The sequence below is a fragment of the Cricetulus griseus genome, chromosome 3 (genome assembly GCF_003668045.3).
Source record: "Cricetulus griseus strain 17A/GY chromosome 3, alternate assembly CriGri-PICRH-1.0, whole genome shotgun sequence".
In the NCBI taxonomy this organism is placed as follows: Eukaryota; Metazoa; Chordata; class Mammalia; order Rodentia; family Cricetidae; genus Cricetulus; species Cricetulus griseus.
This window is the reverse complement of record NC_048596.1, coordinates 154,557,275-154,574,837: the sequence shown is the minus strand read 5'-3', so window position 1 is coordinate 154,574,837 and position 17,563 is coordinate 154,557,275. Positions and strand designations below refer to the sequence as shown.

General features: G+C 42.0%; 1 protein-coding gene across 6 annotated transcripts in view; it reads right to left on the bottom strand.

The window, feature by feature from the left end:
* Slc10a7 (solute carrier family 10 member 7) overlaps positions 1–17,563 on the bottom strand; it is a 238,983-nt gene that overhangs the window by 53,447 nt on the left and 167,973 nt on the right. For 5 of the 6 annotated variants that reach the window (XR_004769240.1, XR_003483229.2, XM_027404908.2 and 2 more), the window contains one exon: positions 12,215–12,250. Coding sequence is in view for 3 of the 6 variants with exons in the window: in XM_027404908.2 (XP_027260709.1) it covers positions 12,215–12,250 (36 nt within the window). In the remaining 3 variants the exon portion in view is untranslated. Of the gene's footprint in view, positions 1–12,214; positions 12,251–17,563 lie in introns of those variants that run through there. The other variant, XM_027404917.2, reaches the window with a different exon arrangement.

Sequence of the window (17,563 nt, the reverse complement as noted above, 5' to 3'; positions counted from 1 at the left end):
GGAATGGGGAGGGGAGGAATGGAAGTGATGCAAACACAGTACTCATGTATAAACTCTCAAAAGAACAAAAAAATTAAATGAAAAAAGAGAAGAAAGATGAGTTTGTGAGCAGACCAGGCCAACACCCTGTAACATAAACGTCCTGTCTCCCACTGACACCTGGATGCAGTTTAAATCTTATTTTCTTAGGAATTCTTTCCAAAACTCTTTCCAAATGCCGAGTTCCTCCATCTCCTTTGCAGGTCACAGTTCCACTGTACCGCTCAGAGTCCCAAACTGCTCATTTCCAATTATGTCTTTCCAGGGAAAGGGCACACACTCGAAGGCTGGAATGCTGACTTGTTCATGGTTACAACTAGGGAACCGCTCAGAAACAACAGGAGGGCTAGTTAGGCCAGACTGCTTGGCCCAGACATCTGAGTGACAGAGATGGGCTCTGGCAGGACCACACTGTCTCCTAAGGTTCCAGTTGCCACAGCCACATGTGCTATTGGGTTCACACTTTGGCAATTACAAATCTAATATGCAGCAGGTGCTCAAGAAATGTGCCAGTTTTTGAATGCTTATAATACACGGGAGAAAGGAGGCCTGAAGTGGTCTTTGCATTCTTCTAACATTGCTGAGGTAAGTGACAAAGTCTTATGTAGTTCACAGACCCGAGAGAGGATCAGTCTGGTGATGGGGGATGTCCTTCTGTGTATGTTTATCTTACTCATCTATGAGTACAATGACAGCATTGACTGTGGACTTCTATGTGGCTGACGTGGGTGTATATGCTAATATGTGTTAGTTTGGCGATCACAGAAACCCTGTGAAATGGGTCTAACTTTTAATCCCACTTCTGTGGCTAATATTTGAACAAACTGGACATAGTCTTTGTAGCTATAAAGTGACAAAAGCAGGCTCTAATCACAGAGGTGTAGCTCCAAAGCCTTCCACTCTGCTGCACAGTGATTGCAGAAGGCTCAGAAGGTAGGCAGGGCAGGAATGGAAGCCAGAGCTGGGTTCTCCTTTCCTTGCTGGTGGGGTGGGAGAAGAGGGGGTGGATGATTGAGCTGCAGGTCACAGAGTCATCTGAGTGGCTCTTCTCTACACTCCCAGGAAAGGTAAAGAACTAGTGCCAGCTTGGACTCATCCGAGGGAAGCTAATCCAGTATGCGCAATGGATGCCTTGGGGCACTAGCCTTTAATTCTCCAACCTGGCAGAGCAAGGTTCTGTGGCAGTGTAGTTGACTGCTACCAGTACATTCAATTTAATAACGATTGCGTTTGGAAAGTAAAATACTACTGGTCCAAAGTAGCTAGGCTCAGAAAGACAAATAAATGACAGCTCTGAAGGAGAGATGCTGACTATCTGTAGATTTTGTTACCAACCAACATTAGGAAGTAGAGGAGCCATTCCCCTCACTCCTGTTAGTAGGCTTACCTGTAAACTGTCATTAATGGGTCATCACCTGTCTGGGGGGTGAGTGACCCGCCTTTTCTCTCCTGTCAGGGAAACCTACTAGTTGCAGGCTTTGCTATTTGTGTCTCTTTTCTGCTATTAAAGCATTATTGTAGTCAATAACTTACCCCTTCGCTTTCATCAGGAAAAATTGAAAGAGATATGTACAGTTTGTATTGTAGAATGGCAAATGCCAGCCAAATCTTTTTATGGCAAATCAGCAAGAAATGGTTTGAGATATAGTGAAAGACTGACGCACACACGCATGCACGCACACCCTGCCCAATTTCTACCTTGAATCACACGGCCTAGCCCTGGGGGACGTGGAAAGGAGGCCTTGCTTACAACTGACGTTACCTTTCTTGTAAATACATGCATAAACACCCGCGTCTCCCACCAGATGTACACACATTACAGGGATGTCTTCCTTCCCCATGAATAGCAGTTCAGCCTCTCTCTCTTGCTCTTCCTGACAAAGGTGCACGCAAACTAAACCGATGATGTCCTGAAGCAGAGTTTAGTGCATGGCAGGAGACACAGTCAACGTCAAAATGACTGGATTTTATTTTTTAAATCTAGGTGAGGAGTATGGGTTGTTACACAGCCACATTTATTCAATTGTTTACACCAAACTAAAATTGGGTTACTGCATAGAGAATATATCAAATAGATGAAGTTATCTTTTATTTTACAGCTAAACATATAGCATTTTTTCTTCTTTGAGAAACAAAATAAGTTTAAAATATTTTTAAAAGATACAATTGTGTGTAAAGCATGGGTTCATTTTTATGTTGATTTATTTTTCATCTTTATTGAGGTATAATTGACAAAACTGTATTTGCAAGGTACACAAAGAAATGACTATGTTTGTGGTGTGTGATGAGCATCATAACCAGGCTATATCCATTACCTCAAATACTTTCCTTTTTGTATTTGGTAAAAATAACTAAGATCTACTCTTTTTAACAAATTTTAATCATGCAATGATTTAACCAGAGTCACCATGTGAAGGTGGGATTTAAATGAGTCCACCAGACCCAAGATAAATGACAAACAGGAATTTATTAGGGAAACACTTACACAAATAATAGTAAATAACTGTCGTGGTCATCCTGCTCCAGAAGATGCAGTCTCTACCCTTCCAATGCTCCGACCACAACCCAAGAGAGGGAGCCAGCCCTTCCTCTTGCTTATAAGAGGTCACATCTGAACACCTGAAGCCACACCCACCGGGTGTGGCCAACACTGCAAGTTCACTGGCAAAGCAAGATGCCACTACATTTCCCCTTTTTGTCTAAATAAGAGGGTTTCAAGCCTGATACAAAAACTATATACAATGATAACAAATATCAAGTATAGTCCAGGAGAAAGAAAGGTAAAAACATACACAAATTTAGAATTATGGCAAGAGCAATATCAAACAAGAAACACACACTTAATGTTCAGTCCCAGGGTAATGGCATATAACAGAGATTACTCTGATAGTGGTCCTATTCTGGAAAGTCTAAGTCTTGTACCTATTATGTTCTAGCTAAGATAAGAGAGGATATTAACTGTGGCTATCTAGTCTTCAACCTCATCAAAGATATGAGAAGGAAAATAACATTACTAGGGTAGGCAGGAAGTGCAAGCAGTCAACTTCTTAAAGGTGCAAGAAATGGCAGAAACAGCAGGCTGCCTGGACAGTCACTCAAGATTGCTCTGCAATATTGGGGGCATTGTCAGTTTTTATTTGTGCAGGTATACCCATAATAGCCACTACTTCTAACAGGCATGTAATAACAGAATCAGTCATTTCAGAGCTCAAAGCAGTTGCCCATTGAAATCCTGGAAATATGCCTATTGTATGGTGTACATATTTTAATTTTCCAAATCTGCAAAGTGAAACACATCCATTTGCCAAATTTCATTTCTATGTATACCTTTAGGGTTACTTCTTTCTGGTAAAGGAGTTTGATTGTAGAGGAACAAGTAATATATATATATATATATACACACACACACACACACACACACACACACACACACATATATATATATATATCCTACGAAGTCTTAATTTTCCTTTTAAAATCAAATCAGAAATTTTTTCTATATATGTCTTTGATTTTTTAAATTCTGTTTATGTGGTAGAAATATCCATTCCAATATGATATCTTCCCTCTGCATCAAAATCCCTGAAGGGTGTTCCCTAGATGGTAAAATAACCAGAATGCAGTTGAGCATACAGTCCACATGTGCTTTTTTGTGTTCTCTTTTCTAACTGTTCCAATTCCTTTTCAGCTTCAGCTGATAATATTCTCGGACAATTTAAGTCCTTGTCCCCTTTTAGGGTCTTTTTCAAAACTTTTAGATCATGTCCTTCTACTCCAATGATGGTCTGTAGCTGGGAAATCATGCTGTCATTAGGTTTTGACATAGTCTTTCTAAGACTCTAAGCTGAAGCCTGGCATTCATCCTTCTAGTCTCCTTCTGAGTCTGGTATTTATAGATCTCCTCAGGTGAGTGAGAGCACGTGGCACTTGCCTCTCTGTCCACCTTCATTGAGATTATCACCCTTCACGTGTATCTGAGCTGTATGCTAATTTATAGTGTAAAATGAAAAGGTTACTCCTGATTACTTTCATGGAAACTTGATCTTTGGTGTTTCTGAGGGTTGGACACTGTGCCACTGAGCTGTACCTGTTCCTGATGGAAACCATGTGTAGATCATAAGGTGTAGTTACTCAAAGCATGCAGCCTTGGGGTGCACCCTACTAAACTGGAAAGTGCCCCCCACCCCCACAGAGGAAGTAGAGAACTAGAGGCAGAGGTATCTAGGAACAAATTTCACTCCTGACCAAATAGTTCATGTTATCAGTCTGGAGTTTGGCAAAGGAACCAAAAATCCTGCTAAATAGTTCCCTAAACAAAGAGCATTTAAATCCCCCCAGAAGGGGACAAGGGTGCAGTACACAGGTGGTGTCTTTCTACTCTGGTGCTCTTCTCTGCTCAGAGAGCAGCCCCAAGGTTGGGGCTGGAGCAGAAAAAGGGACAGGCTTTACCTAAGCTGCTTCCTGAGTTCAACCCAGCTAGGCCAGGGAAACTGGGGCCAGCAGTGGACCTGGCATGAGTCAGTGGTCTTTCAGAGGGGGGTATTATCAGTGTCAACTCTAGAGGTTTTGAAACTGCTTGGCAGATGTCTGGCTACCCTCCCTCCCCTACTACAGTTCAGTAAGGCATGAGTGTGTCAGAGGTGGGGTGGGGGGTGGCAGACACACAGATAGCATTGACAACAGGTTCCACGGATGGACTACACAGAAAGTCTCAGAGAACTCAGCTTTCAGAAGATTTGTCTTAAGGCATTTCTGAGCAGAAACCATCTCAGTGTGACTCAAGGGGGACAATCGAGTGCCTGGTTCCTCTTTATGTGCTCTTCAACTATTAACACATTGTACATCCCACTCATGTGACAATTGATTATGTGACCATAATATAAAAATCAAACATGACATCAACACCAGGGTGCTGGCTGGTTTTGTCAATATGAAAGGAGGGAGCTGCAATTGAGAAAATGCCTCCATAAGATCATGATGTAGACAAGCCTACAGGGTATTATTACCATAATTACCGATTGATGGGGAGGGCCCAGCCCATGTTGGGTGAGGTCATCCTGAGCGGGTGGTCCTGGGCTCTATAAGAAAGCAGGCTGAGCAAGCCATGGAGAATAAGGCAGTAAGCAGCTCTCCTCCATGGCCTCTGCATCAGCCCCTGCTTCCAGGTTCCTGTCCTGACTTCTCTTGGTAATGGATTCCTACCTAGAAGGATAAGTGAAATAAACAAACCCTTTCCTCCGCAAGCTGCTTTTGGTCATGGTGTTTCATCACAGCACTGAAAGCCCTAAATTAGGCAAGCAGTATAAACTATTTCTGTTTACGTGATAGGATGGAGAGTTGACATTTCTGTTAGCAGGGAACGAATGATGGCTGCAGACTCAAAGACTGTTCTAACAAGGGCACCCCCCCCCCCCATGAACCATGAACTCTGATTATATACAGTTGGAATAACAGAGACTGGTTATTAATGGTTTCTCCAAGTTTCTTCCACATTCTTAACTGTTTACCCAAATAAGTGTTCAACTACTTCAAGCCAATAATTGTTTTCTGTATCTTGTATAGACTATTAATGTTCAGGAAATAGTAACCAAGTGCTAAAAATAGGTCTTAAAACTGTCTCTACAGAGTTAGGCTTCCTAAATATAACCAGGAAAAGCCTTCAACCCAGGGTGAACTGCCCTGCCCTGTCTTCTTTACTGATTGTGCAGTCTGGGTCAAATTATGAAATGATTTGAAACCCATTTTCTCATCTAAAAGGGGTCCTGTTTGCCATGTGCAAACAGAGTCTGCAGTGACAGCTACTCTGTAAACACCACTCTGCCTTCCTCATTATCTTGGTTTAGACTAAATATGGATTGTCAACTTGATATGACCTGGAACACTGGAGACAAGCCTGCACAGGCCTGTGAGGAATCAGCTAGGTTAGGTTAACTGAGGTTGGGAGACTGGCCCCACTCTGCATAAGTAGGAGAAGGCAGCTGAGTACAGGCATCCATCGTCCTCTGCTTCCTGATGGCAAATATGATGTGATACTGCCTCTCCAAGCTCCAGAACATAACAGACTGTATCCTTGAACCATGAGCCAAAATGACCTTTCCTTCATATGTGGCTTTTGACAGACATTTTGTCATAGCAAAAGGACAGTAACCGAAATATGTGGAAAAACAAGGTGTCTTATGCAGTGCTGTAAGAAAGCATACATATATTGGGCTTAAGAATCTAACAGTAGAAACAGTCAGATCAATACAACAGTTGGTGGAAATAGGCTTGCAGGCATCTAGTGTACATACAAATGTGAGCATGTAAGTGTTCCATTGCCACTGGGACTTATAGACACCCACCTACTTGATTCACAGCCAGGTTGCTGAGAAGCCAAGCTATAGGAAATGGTTGATATAATACTGGGCAGAAGTGCCCCCACTTACTAATGGGGTGACCCACTCCATAGCCACTATGCAACACAATGTTTCCTTCCATCTTGTCTCTTAATATGTGCTGAATAATGAACACCACAATGGTTACTAACAGTGTTAGGGACAGTCACCACAAAGAAAGGGAAGACAGGCATACTAGGGCATATTAGAAGTGATGTTGCACATAACCAGGCAGACAACTTGCTTGACAAGACCTGAAGTGAGCCGGTGATTCTCTGACAAACATCAGAGCTTGCCACATACCTTCTGGTGCTCTTCAAATAAAACGTTTCTTTTGGCATAAAATTCATGTAAAAATTACCTCTGTTCTATGAAATGCTTCCTGTTAGGCAATGTTTAAAATATTATATTGTTAATATTTGTGACATGTAAACTTCTACCCTGATTTCTGCATAATCTATGCAGGTATCCCATTCTTTTTTCTTTTGCTCCATGAGGCAAGGATCAATGTCTGATTGATCTTTCTAATATTCACAGTGGATAGTTAGGTTCTCAAACACTGCGTAAAATAATGGTAGTTTATTTAATATTGAAAAAAAGTGTAATTTATTTTCCGTGTAAGTGAAAGGCAGAGTTGTTTGGGTCAGGCTATGACGCTGACCTCCTAATCATTCATTTATCACTGAGCCATTAGACTCACCCACCACTTACCACTACTGTTCTCCTTTCAACAGGAATTTATAGAATACTAGGCACTGGAGATAAGGTAACGGATAAGGTATGCAAACTCCTGGCTGGGCAGAAGTTACAATCTATTGGACATTCCTCACATATAACACTGTTTCATAAGGGAAGTTACTACAAAAGATACCCAGGAGTTGAGAGTGACACCATTGGCTCTCACGGTCTGAAGGCTTTAGACTCAGAATGAAGCACACTGCAGCTTCCCTACTTCTTCACACAGTTTAGTGAAGACAACAGGACATCCAGAGGTCCATAGCCAAGAGCCAACTCAGATAATAACTCTTGGTGTTCCTCCCAGGCAAAATGGTTATTCCTTGACCTTCTTCGTGGATCTCTTAATACTACAATTTCAATAGCTTGATATAGCTTGATGATATTTTTTGCCTCCATCCCCACTTTTATCCCCAGTTAAACTAGCAATTGTCCTTGATGCTCAGTTCTTCCCAAGGAATATTTATGATTTGGACTGGACCAATATGAACACAGTGGATGATGACTGGGCCCTGAGTTACAGATTCATACAATCGTTTATCTATATTTTTGCTTGGATGCCTTGAAGGCAGCTCGATCTAAATGTGCATCATATACACTGCATTTTTACTTAGTTGTTTCTTTCCACTGCAACATAACCACTGTGGTAGGAAAAACACCTCTGCTCTGTTTACTGCTCTATCTATGGCAGAAGAAGTTCCTGGCACATAAGAATTCAATTTGTATTACTGAATAGGCAATAAGCAGATTAAAGTAATATTTTATTATATAAACACAAGATGGAGTGCAAGTGGAATAAGGTGGAGTCTAATTTTTAAGATATACATTATATAGCCAGGCAATGGTGGCACAAGCCTTTAATCCCAGCATTCAGGAGGCAGAGGCAGGTAGATCCCTGTGAGTTGGAGGTCTGCCTGGTCTACAGAGCAAGTTGTAGGACAGGCTCCAAAGCTACACAGAAAAACGCTGTCTGAAAAAACAAAACAAAAGAAAAGCAACAAAAAAGAAATCTATTATAAAATACATTAGTAGAAATGATTATATAAGAGAAAATTTGATAATATAGAAGAAAAGAGAAAATGTGCATGAACTGTGACATTAAATAGACCATAGGAGAACTGGACTTAGGTTGGAGCAAAGACAATTCATCCACAAACCCAGCAGAAATACAAAGAAGGACTATTGTGACAGGTGATACGATTTGTTTCTCATTTAATTTCCTTTCTGCATTAGCTGATATGAAGAGAGGCATTAGAGATATAAGACACTAAGAAGAAAGTGTGAAATGATTCTCCAGAATCAGAAGGAAGGAACGTGGCACGGAAGACCAGAATTGTCAGGCTCACTGCCAGCTGTTGTCATGAACTCATGTAGGAGCAGTTATCACACTGAAGATGGCTCGAGCATGTTCAGAGACATGGGCAGAAGGGTGCAGAGCTGGATGCCAGCAGGACTGGTGAATTGTGGCAAACATGGAACAGTATGGAAGATGAACAAGACTGCTGATGTGGTCTGGAATAAAGGGATTATAGGCAGAGAGCATGGGGCTGAGAGGAGATGAGATGGGAGAGACAGTGCAGGGATGAATGGAGGGTGGGCACAGTCAGAGGCACTGTGAAAATGTCCACATAAGGAAACTAGCCACTTCAGTGAGTTTGAAGACCTTGGGACTTGGGTATATACCATGTGTACAGGGAGGTATTGGTCAGATAGAATGTTGGAAAATTTGATTATGAAGGGTGTGCTTAATGGGGTAGGTGGCTGAGATGTAGGGAAGGTAAACTTGTTGGGCTTGGGGTCTGGAATTTCAAGTTCAGGTTATTAGAAGGTCAACTATGTGAACTCTGAGAACAGCAGTGAGGAATCCCAATGCAGCACCGAGGAGAAACCAATGCACTGATGCTGGTGCAGTTGGGCCTGAGAGGAGGGCTTGGGGCACTACAGTTCTAACAAGAAGGGACAGCAGAGTGTAGAAATATGGTACAGCCCCCAAAGGAAGTAGACGTTTACACAGAAGACAGGGGAAGTGACCTGGAACAGTTATACATAGGGTGTAAGGATGATTTACTCCCCTGCAAGGCTCCATGGCAGGAAAAGTTTGCAGCAGAAATATGAGTCCGGGGACAGGCTTCAGTTGCAGCAAGACAGTGAAGGGGATGTTCTAAGGTAAGTAATACAGGGAACTAAGGTTTCACTAGAAAATCACATTCCTTAGCAACTGTGTTAGAATACCAAGCAACTTCCATCTTTATAATATACTAAGGTAATTACCAGGGCTCCTATTAGTTTGTTGGGCGCTTTAACAGTCCACAAGCTGGGCAGCTTAAACCAAGAAAAACACTACCTCACAGCTCTGGAGGCTGTGGGTTTGAAATCAGGTACAGCCATATTCCTCAGAAACATGCCTAGGAATATCCTGTTGTGTCTTCTAGATCCCAAAGACGGCTAGCAGTCCCTGTTCCTTTGGCTGGTAGATGCTGTACTCTAATCTCTGTCTCCACTGTTACATGGGGTTTACCCTGTGTAACTCTGTCTCTGTTTCATGAGGACTCTAATCACATTGGATTAAGGGCCCCACCCTCTTACAGTATGACCTTATCTGAACTAATCCACTTTCGAAGGCTGTTTTAAAATAAGGCCACTTTTGGGTGTGTTGCAGGCTAGGACTTTAACAAATCTTCCTGAGAGCAACAAGTCAGCTCCTAATAGAGGTGGAAAAAAAAAAAGAATATATAGCTTTTCTGGAATGTGTTTGTATTTTAAATCTCTCAGTTATTTGTCCAGCTCAGTAAATAAGACTCGGAACGCAAGTGTTTTAGAAATTCTCATTTCAAAATGTATGATAACCCAAAGAGACAAAAGGAACATGTGCATGAACTTGAGCTAAAAGTCAAGTGACACAGGAGCAGCTACTGATGTGGGATGATGCCTGTGAGCCAACAGGGAGAGCCCGCTGCTCTGGAGGGAAGCATGGGGCTTCTGGCTGAGGGGCTCTGAGGGCCCTTCACTACTCTTAGAGTCTCACCATGTTAAACTGTCAAAGCAACTAAAGTTCACAAGCTCACAGTTCTGAGTAGAGGAAAGCTGATGTTAAAACACTTGTCAGTGAAAAACAAAGTCTTGTTATGACATGCAGATGGAGAGGAGAGTAAGGGTGGGTTCTCCTTTGTGTTTTTAATCAAAACAGGGCACCACTCATTCCAGGTCTCAACCCCCTCGTTGTGGCTGGAACTCTATCCCACACTCTGTGCATGTGTGTGAAAGTACGCTGCTGAGGCCGAAGGTCAACCCCAGAGGCTTTCCTGGTTGTGCGACTCCTTTTTATTTTGAGACAGGGTCTTTTTATTGTCCCTGGTTTGGAAAGGTTGGTCGGCCAGTGAGGCTTAGGATGTGCCCTCTGGGCACTGGGATTACAAGCGTGCGTCTTCACATTGTGCTTTTTACATGGGCTCTGGAGTCCCTGGGGACTCAGGTCCCCAGGCTTGCATGGCAAGCACTATATCATGATACCCCCCTCCCCCCCGCTCTTCTTGACTAAGTCACAGGAATAAGGCTACATGTGCTAGGTGCTGGGTGCTATGCCTGCCCTGAGTATCTCAGACTAGCTTGCATTTTGTATCTGCAGAGGGATCTTGTAAGTTCCTCTTGGGATGCCAAACCTTGGCCCAAAACACTAATAGATAATTGCAGTTCTTCAGATCTAATGTGCAGGGAAGCGCGCAGCAAGTCATTTCTTCTGAAGGAATGCAAATAATGTGACACATTGCCCATCCTGAAGCCAAATGCATGAGGTTCGTAGGAGCCCAAATGCATGAGGTTCGTTCTGTGAGGGAAGTTATCTGGCTAGACTCTTCTGACCTTGGCAGAGTGCAGCTGGCATTACAGAAGGCAAGGTGAGGCTGTGGCTTATTACTTGAAGGTAATGGCTTTCATGAAAGATGCAGAATCCAACTGTTTGGCAGTATATCTAGCCTTTTCTCTTCCCTACACAGCTGGTAAGGAATAAAGTCCCTCACTCTATTACTCTAATTGAATTCCAACTTGGGTAATTACACTATAATTAAATAAATTTTCCCCATAGTTTTAATTCACTGACAAATAGTTCTAGTCAAGCGGCTTCATTTCATTCCCAGACACGCATCCCACTACATTTCCTTGATAAGTGGAGTGATTTATATTTGGAAGATGTGTGTATGGAGAAACTGCACAGTTCATAAAATATTTTAGGTATCATTTATGATTACATATGCTTTGCTCAGCATGAGATAACATTAATTTCTATTATAATCTTTCATCTAATTTCTCATATGCTTAGTGCCAAAGGAAATGAGACAGTTAATTAGCATTTCTTGTTTGCAGAACAACTTTTGTTGAGTTACCCAGTGGCCTGTTTCTATTTGTAGTTCTGATCTTTTCCCCCTTATGGCACATTTCGTTGTCTCCGAGAGGTGGACTGCATTAGGAGTTTCTGTTAATCTGCAGTTTCCCATTTTACAAATGGGACCGATGTGGTACTACTCCCAGGGTTAGGGAGTGAGTTGCCGTAAACACCAGCTTTGGGATCTGAGCTGCCTCAGATCTCCTAGCTCAAGGTTCTTTTTCTCCAAAACCATTCAACACTGGGTCACTATTAATCCCTTAGCTTTACTAAGAAAAAAATGATGAGTAGTACATGTATGATCCACGCCATAGGTCACTGGTTCATGATAACTAATGATTTATCCAAAAGCTGGAGGTTTAATCACTAGGATCACCTGCTGTCCCTGGACTGCAAGGCTGTGGGATTTTCTGTTGTCTCACGGTTAACACTCTGGGCTCTGCTGGGAGCAATACTCCAATGTATCACCAAGTTGTACAAAAGAACACAAATTTTGGTGTTATTCTAAAGACTAACCTTAAAGGTTTAAAGAAGGGGATTTTTTTCCCCGTCATGGTGCCAGGATTCAAATATAGGGGCCTTGTGCATGCTAGGAATGCCATACTACCAGACTACATCTGTAGTCTGGTAGATGGTATTTAATAAAATATATCAAAAACGATATGAAAGGCAATATCAAAATACTCACGAAAAGCAGCAATAGCAGTGGTGTTACAATGATGCCCTGTAAGAAATAGAAGAGATAATGATCATTTGTTGGCCTAGAAAGCATACTTCTTCCTCCCATTTTGGAGGGAATGCTAGTCATCTTACTCCTGTTTAACAAAATGAGGAGAGAAAGATGGCTCTATTACCATCATATTAATGTCGTCTTAATGATTATTTATATAAAGCAACATTAAAGTTACAACCACCCAATGCTCTTTAAACTCTCCTTTCCCGTTTCAACCTAAATTCCCTTCCCTGCTGCAATGCCCCACATGGGTGGGACTTGGTGGCTGACAAGTCCTTTCATTCAAGGCCTTCCATTCTAGCTTGGGTAAAGTGCCCCCTTTTGAGGGAAGACAGGTGGTTTAGTCCCAGTTGGGGTCCTCTCCTGAGCAAAGACCATGTCGGCTGTGATGAATGAGATGTCGCGATTCTGTAATGTGAACTGATCTCCCCTAGGAAATGAGCTGCGATCTCAAAACTCATTTCACTTGATTAGACTCTGTGTCTCCATGGCGGAAGGGAGGTCTTTCATCTAATTCAGCCACACAGGACCACCTCATCCCTCTGCCTCCCCTAGGCAGAAATGAGCAAAAGATTTGTTTTCTTCGATGACAGGGAACAGTTTGAGGCTGTTGTCAATGAGGCAGGATACAAGCTTTGGCTTTCTTTAAAAGTACGCATTTGAGTTGGGAGACAACATGACAGGTTTCACTTGAGAGCAGCAGATGATGCTGCCGCTTAGTTCTTCCTTTAGTTCTCGGAGCTTCATGGTGATTTACACAAGAAAAAGCATCTCATATTTTTATTAATGCACTGTTTGAAACTTGGAAATTTTAGAGTCTGAATGTGTGTGTGTGCACGTGTGAGAGAGTGACTCAGGGCTGTCTTTTTCAACCATAAACAGTCCTTTCGCTACTTAGAAGGAAGTTTAGTCTTTGCTGATACTCCACAGTTGTGAATATGGCATAAGAAATTTATACTATGTGAACAATAATTTTATACAGACTTGTTTACTCTTAAATAATAGAATGAATATTGCTTATTATGCAAACTTAACCAAGTGGCAACAGGGGGCAGAACAGTTCAATCTAAGGGCCATATTTTTAAATCTCTTCATTATAGCATATATTGTGGCTTATGAATTCCATGGATTTCTATAAAGCAGGTCTCACTAGCATATTTTGGAGGACTAGATGTGCCAAGCCAAGATAATTTTAACTTAAAAGGGCTACTGCCTAGGGCTGAGGGTACGTCTCAAAGGTAGAGTGTTTGTCTTGAGGCATAAGGCATACAGTTTGATTGCCAGCACTTTAATAATAATAACAACAATAATAATAATAATAATAAAATATAAAGAACAAAGGCTACTGTACTTTAGTCTTAAAATTACATTTACTTTGTGTGTGCATGTGCACAGACCTAGTACAAGGCATGTGTGAAGGTCAGAGGATAACTTATAGAAGTCCATTCTCTCCTTCCACCATATAGATCCTGGGGATTAAATTCAGGCCATAAGGTTTGGCAGCAAGTGCCTTTACCGGCTAAACCATCTCACAGGCCTGAAAAGCTACTTCTATCTTTAGTAATTTGGAATATATTTAGAATTTGGGTGGAATTCCAAGCTTTAGAAAGTAATATAAAAGAGAAAACTATCTGGCTGCTGAAACACTCATGAAAAGTTTTAGAAACATTTACCAAACCACCACTTCAATGCCAGCTCTGTGGTCCTTCAGGGCCGACTCAGGCGCCTATATCTCAACAGCAAATAGCCTAGTAGCACATGTTGGTCTAGGGACAAGTGCTGTACAGAGTGAGCTGTAAAGCTAAATATTCTGATGTAGGAGATGTAGTATAAGAAAGGGGAGGGTGATTATTTCTCTTTGGGAGATTTTATGGTGGAAGAGATACTAAGGTTGGAGAATTAATGGAAAGTGATCTGGTAGGAGAAAGGGCTAGCCCAGGAAGGGAGAGGCACCCTAAAGCCATGAAAAGTTGAGCAGAAAAGTACAGAAGCATGTGAAGCAGAGCAGGCAGAGACCAGTTCACCAAGGCCTCGGAGTCCTGCTGACCTCTGAGCAACAGCAAGCTACCCAGGTATAGTAAGTTAATAGTTCAGTACATGGAATGTGGATTTGAATTGGCTTATAACCTAACTAGTTTTTACCTTTGTCTATTAATTCACCTACACAAAAACAAAATACAACAGAAACTTGCATTATGTGAATTATGTTTTATCGCCAGCACAGTAGCACTGTTGAGAAACAAGAATGCCATCTGTAATGGGGTAAGAAATTTTTCTGTAGGAGAAAGGTTGAGCATTGTCACTCTGGTGACATTTGTCTTGTCCCGGCTATCAGATAGTGGCATACTTGGCTATTACATAGTGCCTGGGGCCCACTGTTCTTCTTGATGGCCATTTCATTTTTCTTTATAATAACCAGATGCCAATAGGATTAGTAAGAACATAAGTCCTATCAATGCTATTTTGCTACAACACATTCATGTGTGTTTTAAAGCATGGCCCTTGCCTACGGAAGGGGTTAAGTTACATTGTAGCTCTTTTCTCTACATGGGGAAAGAAGAGTTCTGAAAAGCCAAACAACCCAACTCAAGGTCACATAGCAAAGATGGCAGAAGTTGGGTATGAGCCAGCATCGACCAATTCTAAACTCACTGGTCCCCTGAAAGCAGATCTCAACCATCAGCATCACTTTCTGGAGAGCTCCACCCATAACACATGTGTAGCAGTAGCCATGTAACCTTTGCCCTAGCTGATGAGTGCCTCTCAGAGAGGACCTCATCCTGGAAAGCAGAGCAGATATCTGCAGGCTCCTCTGTGAAGTAACTGCGAATATGCAGGGACCTGAACAATGATTTCTTTGCTGTTCTACCAAGGACTAACACTTAGCCCTGAGATATTAAAAATTGCTGGATAGGATCCACCTTGTAATTCTAGGTTGAATATTCCTCATTATTTTTCAATATGGGCAGTTCAAGTTTATTAACTAAACTGGATTATTAGACAATGCTGAACCCTCTTTTTCAGTTATATTAGGAACTGAGTTGCCTCCAATGCCACGGCTGTGATAAAAGCACTATTAAGTTTGGGTGAAGTCATCGTGTTATTACTAAAAGTTTAATAGCCCATATTTATTAAGTACTCGGGTCGGATATTGTTCTAAGGACTTTGTCTACTATTTTATGAAATTCTCACACCCTATGAGATCTGCACTATAATTATCCTTAGACTCAAGGTAAGGAGCTGAACCTGGGACAGAGGAAAGCATGGAGGACATCTGTCTCCTTAACATCAGAGCCCAAACTCTTGAATGATGATTATACAGTCTTCAGGGGTCCAAAAGATGGCTCAGGGTAAAGGTGCTTGCTCTTTGATGATGCAGGCTCATGGCCTGAGTTCAATGGCTAGAACCCCTATAAAGTAGAAGGAGACAACCAACTCCAAGGAAGTTGCCCTGACCTCCACATGTTCAATTATAAATGAACTAAATTAAAAAGTAAAACCTTTATAATAAATAGTAAGCCATTTCTTTGGAGATCTATTTTAAGGGTTAAATCAGAGAGGAGCTTAAACTCAATGAGTATTTTTTTTTAAAGATTTTATTTGTTTGTTATGTATACAACATTCTGCTTCCATGTATATCTGCACACCAGAAGAGGGCACCAGATCTCATAATGGATGGTTGCTGGGAATTGAACTCAGGACCTCTAGAAGAGAGGTCAGTGCTCTTAACAAACTCTGAGCATCTCTCCAGCCCTAAATGTGTAGCCATGCTGGCCTTGAACTCGTAACTCGTGATTGTCCTGCCTCTGCCTCCTTCAGCAAATCCTACCAGCATGGGCCACCACAACCGGTTCAATGAGTCTTTTGATGACAACTAAACCATAAAGTGAGTCACTGTGTGATGTGGCTAATATAGCCCTTTAAAGCTCAGTGGTTTTTTTTTTTTAAGATTTTATTTATTTATTATGTATACAACATTCTGCATGGGATTCATATATATCTGCACACCAGAAGAGGGCACCAGATCTCATTACATATGGTTGTGAGCCACCATGTGGTTGCTGGGAATTGAACTTAGGATCTTTGGAAGAGCAGTCGGTGCTCTTAACCTCTGAGCCATTTCTCCAGCCCCTAAATCTCAGGTTTTTGCAAGTATCAGTAGCAACAACAGTGGGGAGGGTGTGGGCTCAAAATGTGATAACTAAAACACTAAAAGCTAGAAAGTAAAATAAACATAGGTTTACAAAAGTCTCAATTTAATTTTTTCTCCTTTCTCTACTAAGTATCTCCTCTACAATGGAAAGCCACAGCATTTCCAGCAGAAGGAGCTGCCAGCAGAAGGTAATGCCAGTCTCTTGCAGCTGGTGTCTTGTAATGCCTTCTGCTGCAACACCTGGAGAACTCAAGCCATGAAGTGATGTTCACTGTCTCCTGGAAAACTTCCTGAACACCCAATTCACACCTCTGATGTGAGTCACAATGTTAACATATGCTAATGACCACAGTGGAAAGGGAAGAGGGTGTCAAGTCTGCTGCTGTCATTAGGCCACTTGCAAATAAACAAAGAAGCCTGGTAACAGCAAGAGAACAGTAGTGTGCCTCTCTCAGCCATGGGATCCATAAAAAGCAAAACTGAAGTGACTTTCTCAGCCTATTTTTAACAGAAGAACTTATGAAGAGGTTTTGCTGTAACAGCTATAGAGACCTTACAGTTACTGATGTCTGAGGCAGTCCCCAGTCCCCCACTACATAACCTGACTACACAGAATGACAGGAGGTCAGCTCTGCAAAGGATCTTGGAACCACTTGATCTAGTTCCCACTTGATCTAGTTCCCACAGTCTACCTCTTGTACATGCTCACAAGAAATGTGAGCTCAGTGGCTGTGTCTTGGCCAAGGAACTTCTCAGACAGCACTTGTTTTTCCCGATCAATACCCTGACTAAAGGACCAATATGAGGGGAAACACACACACACACACACACACACACACACACACACACTCTCTCTCTCTCTCTCTCTCTCTCTCTCTCTCTCTCTCTCCTCTCTCCTTTTTTTTTTTTTTGGTGTGTGTGTGTGTGTGCATGTGTGTGTTTCGAGACAGGGTTTCTCTGTGTAGCCTTGGCTGTCCTAGAACTTGCTTTGTAGACTAGGCAGGCCTCAAACTCACAGAGATCCACTCGCCTCTGCCTCCTGAGTGCCAAGGTGGGAAACAGTTTCTTAAACTAACACCAAACCATCAACATAGTTATCCATCTTCCCTTGCAGCAATCCAGGGGAAGGTCCATCATCCTTCCTTGCCAGG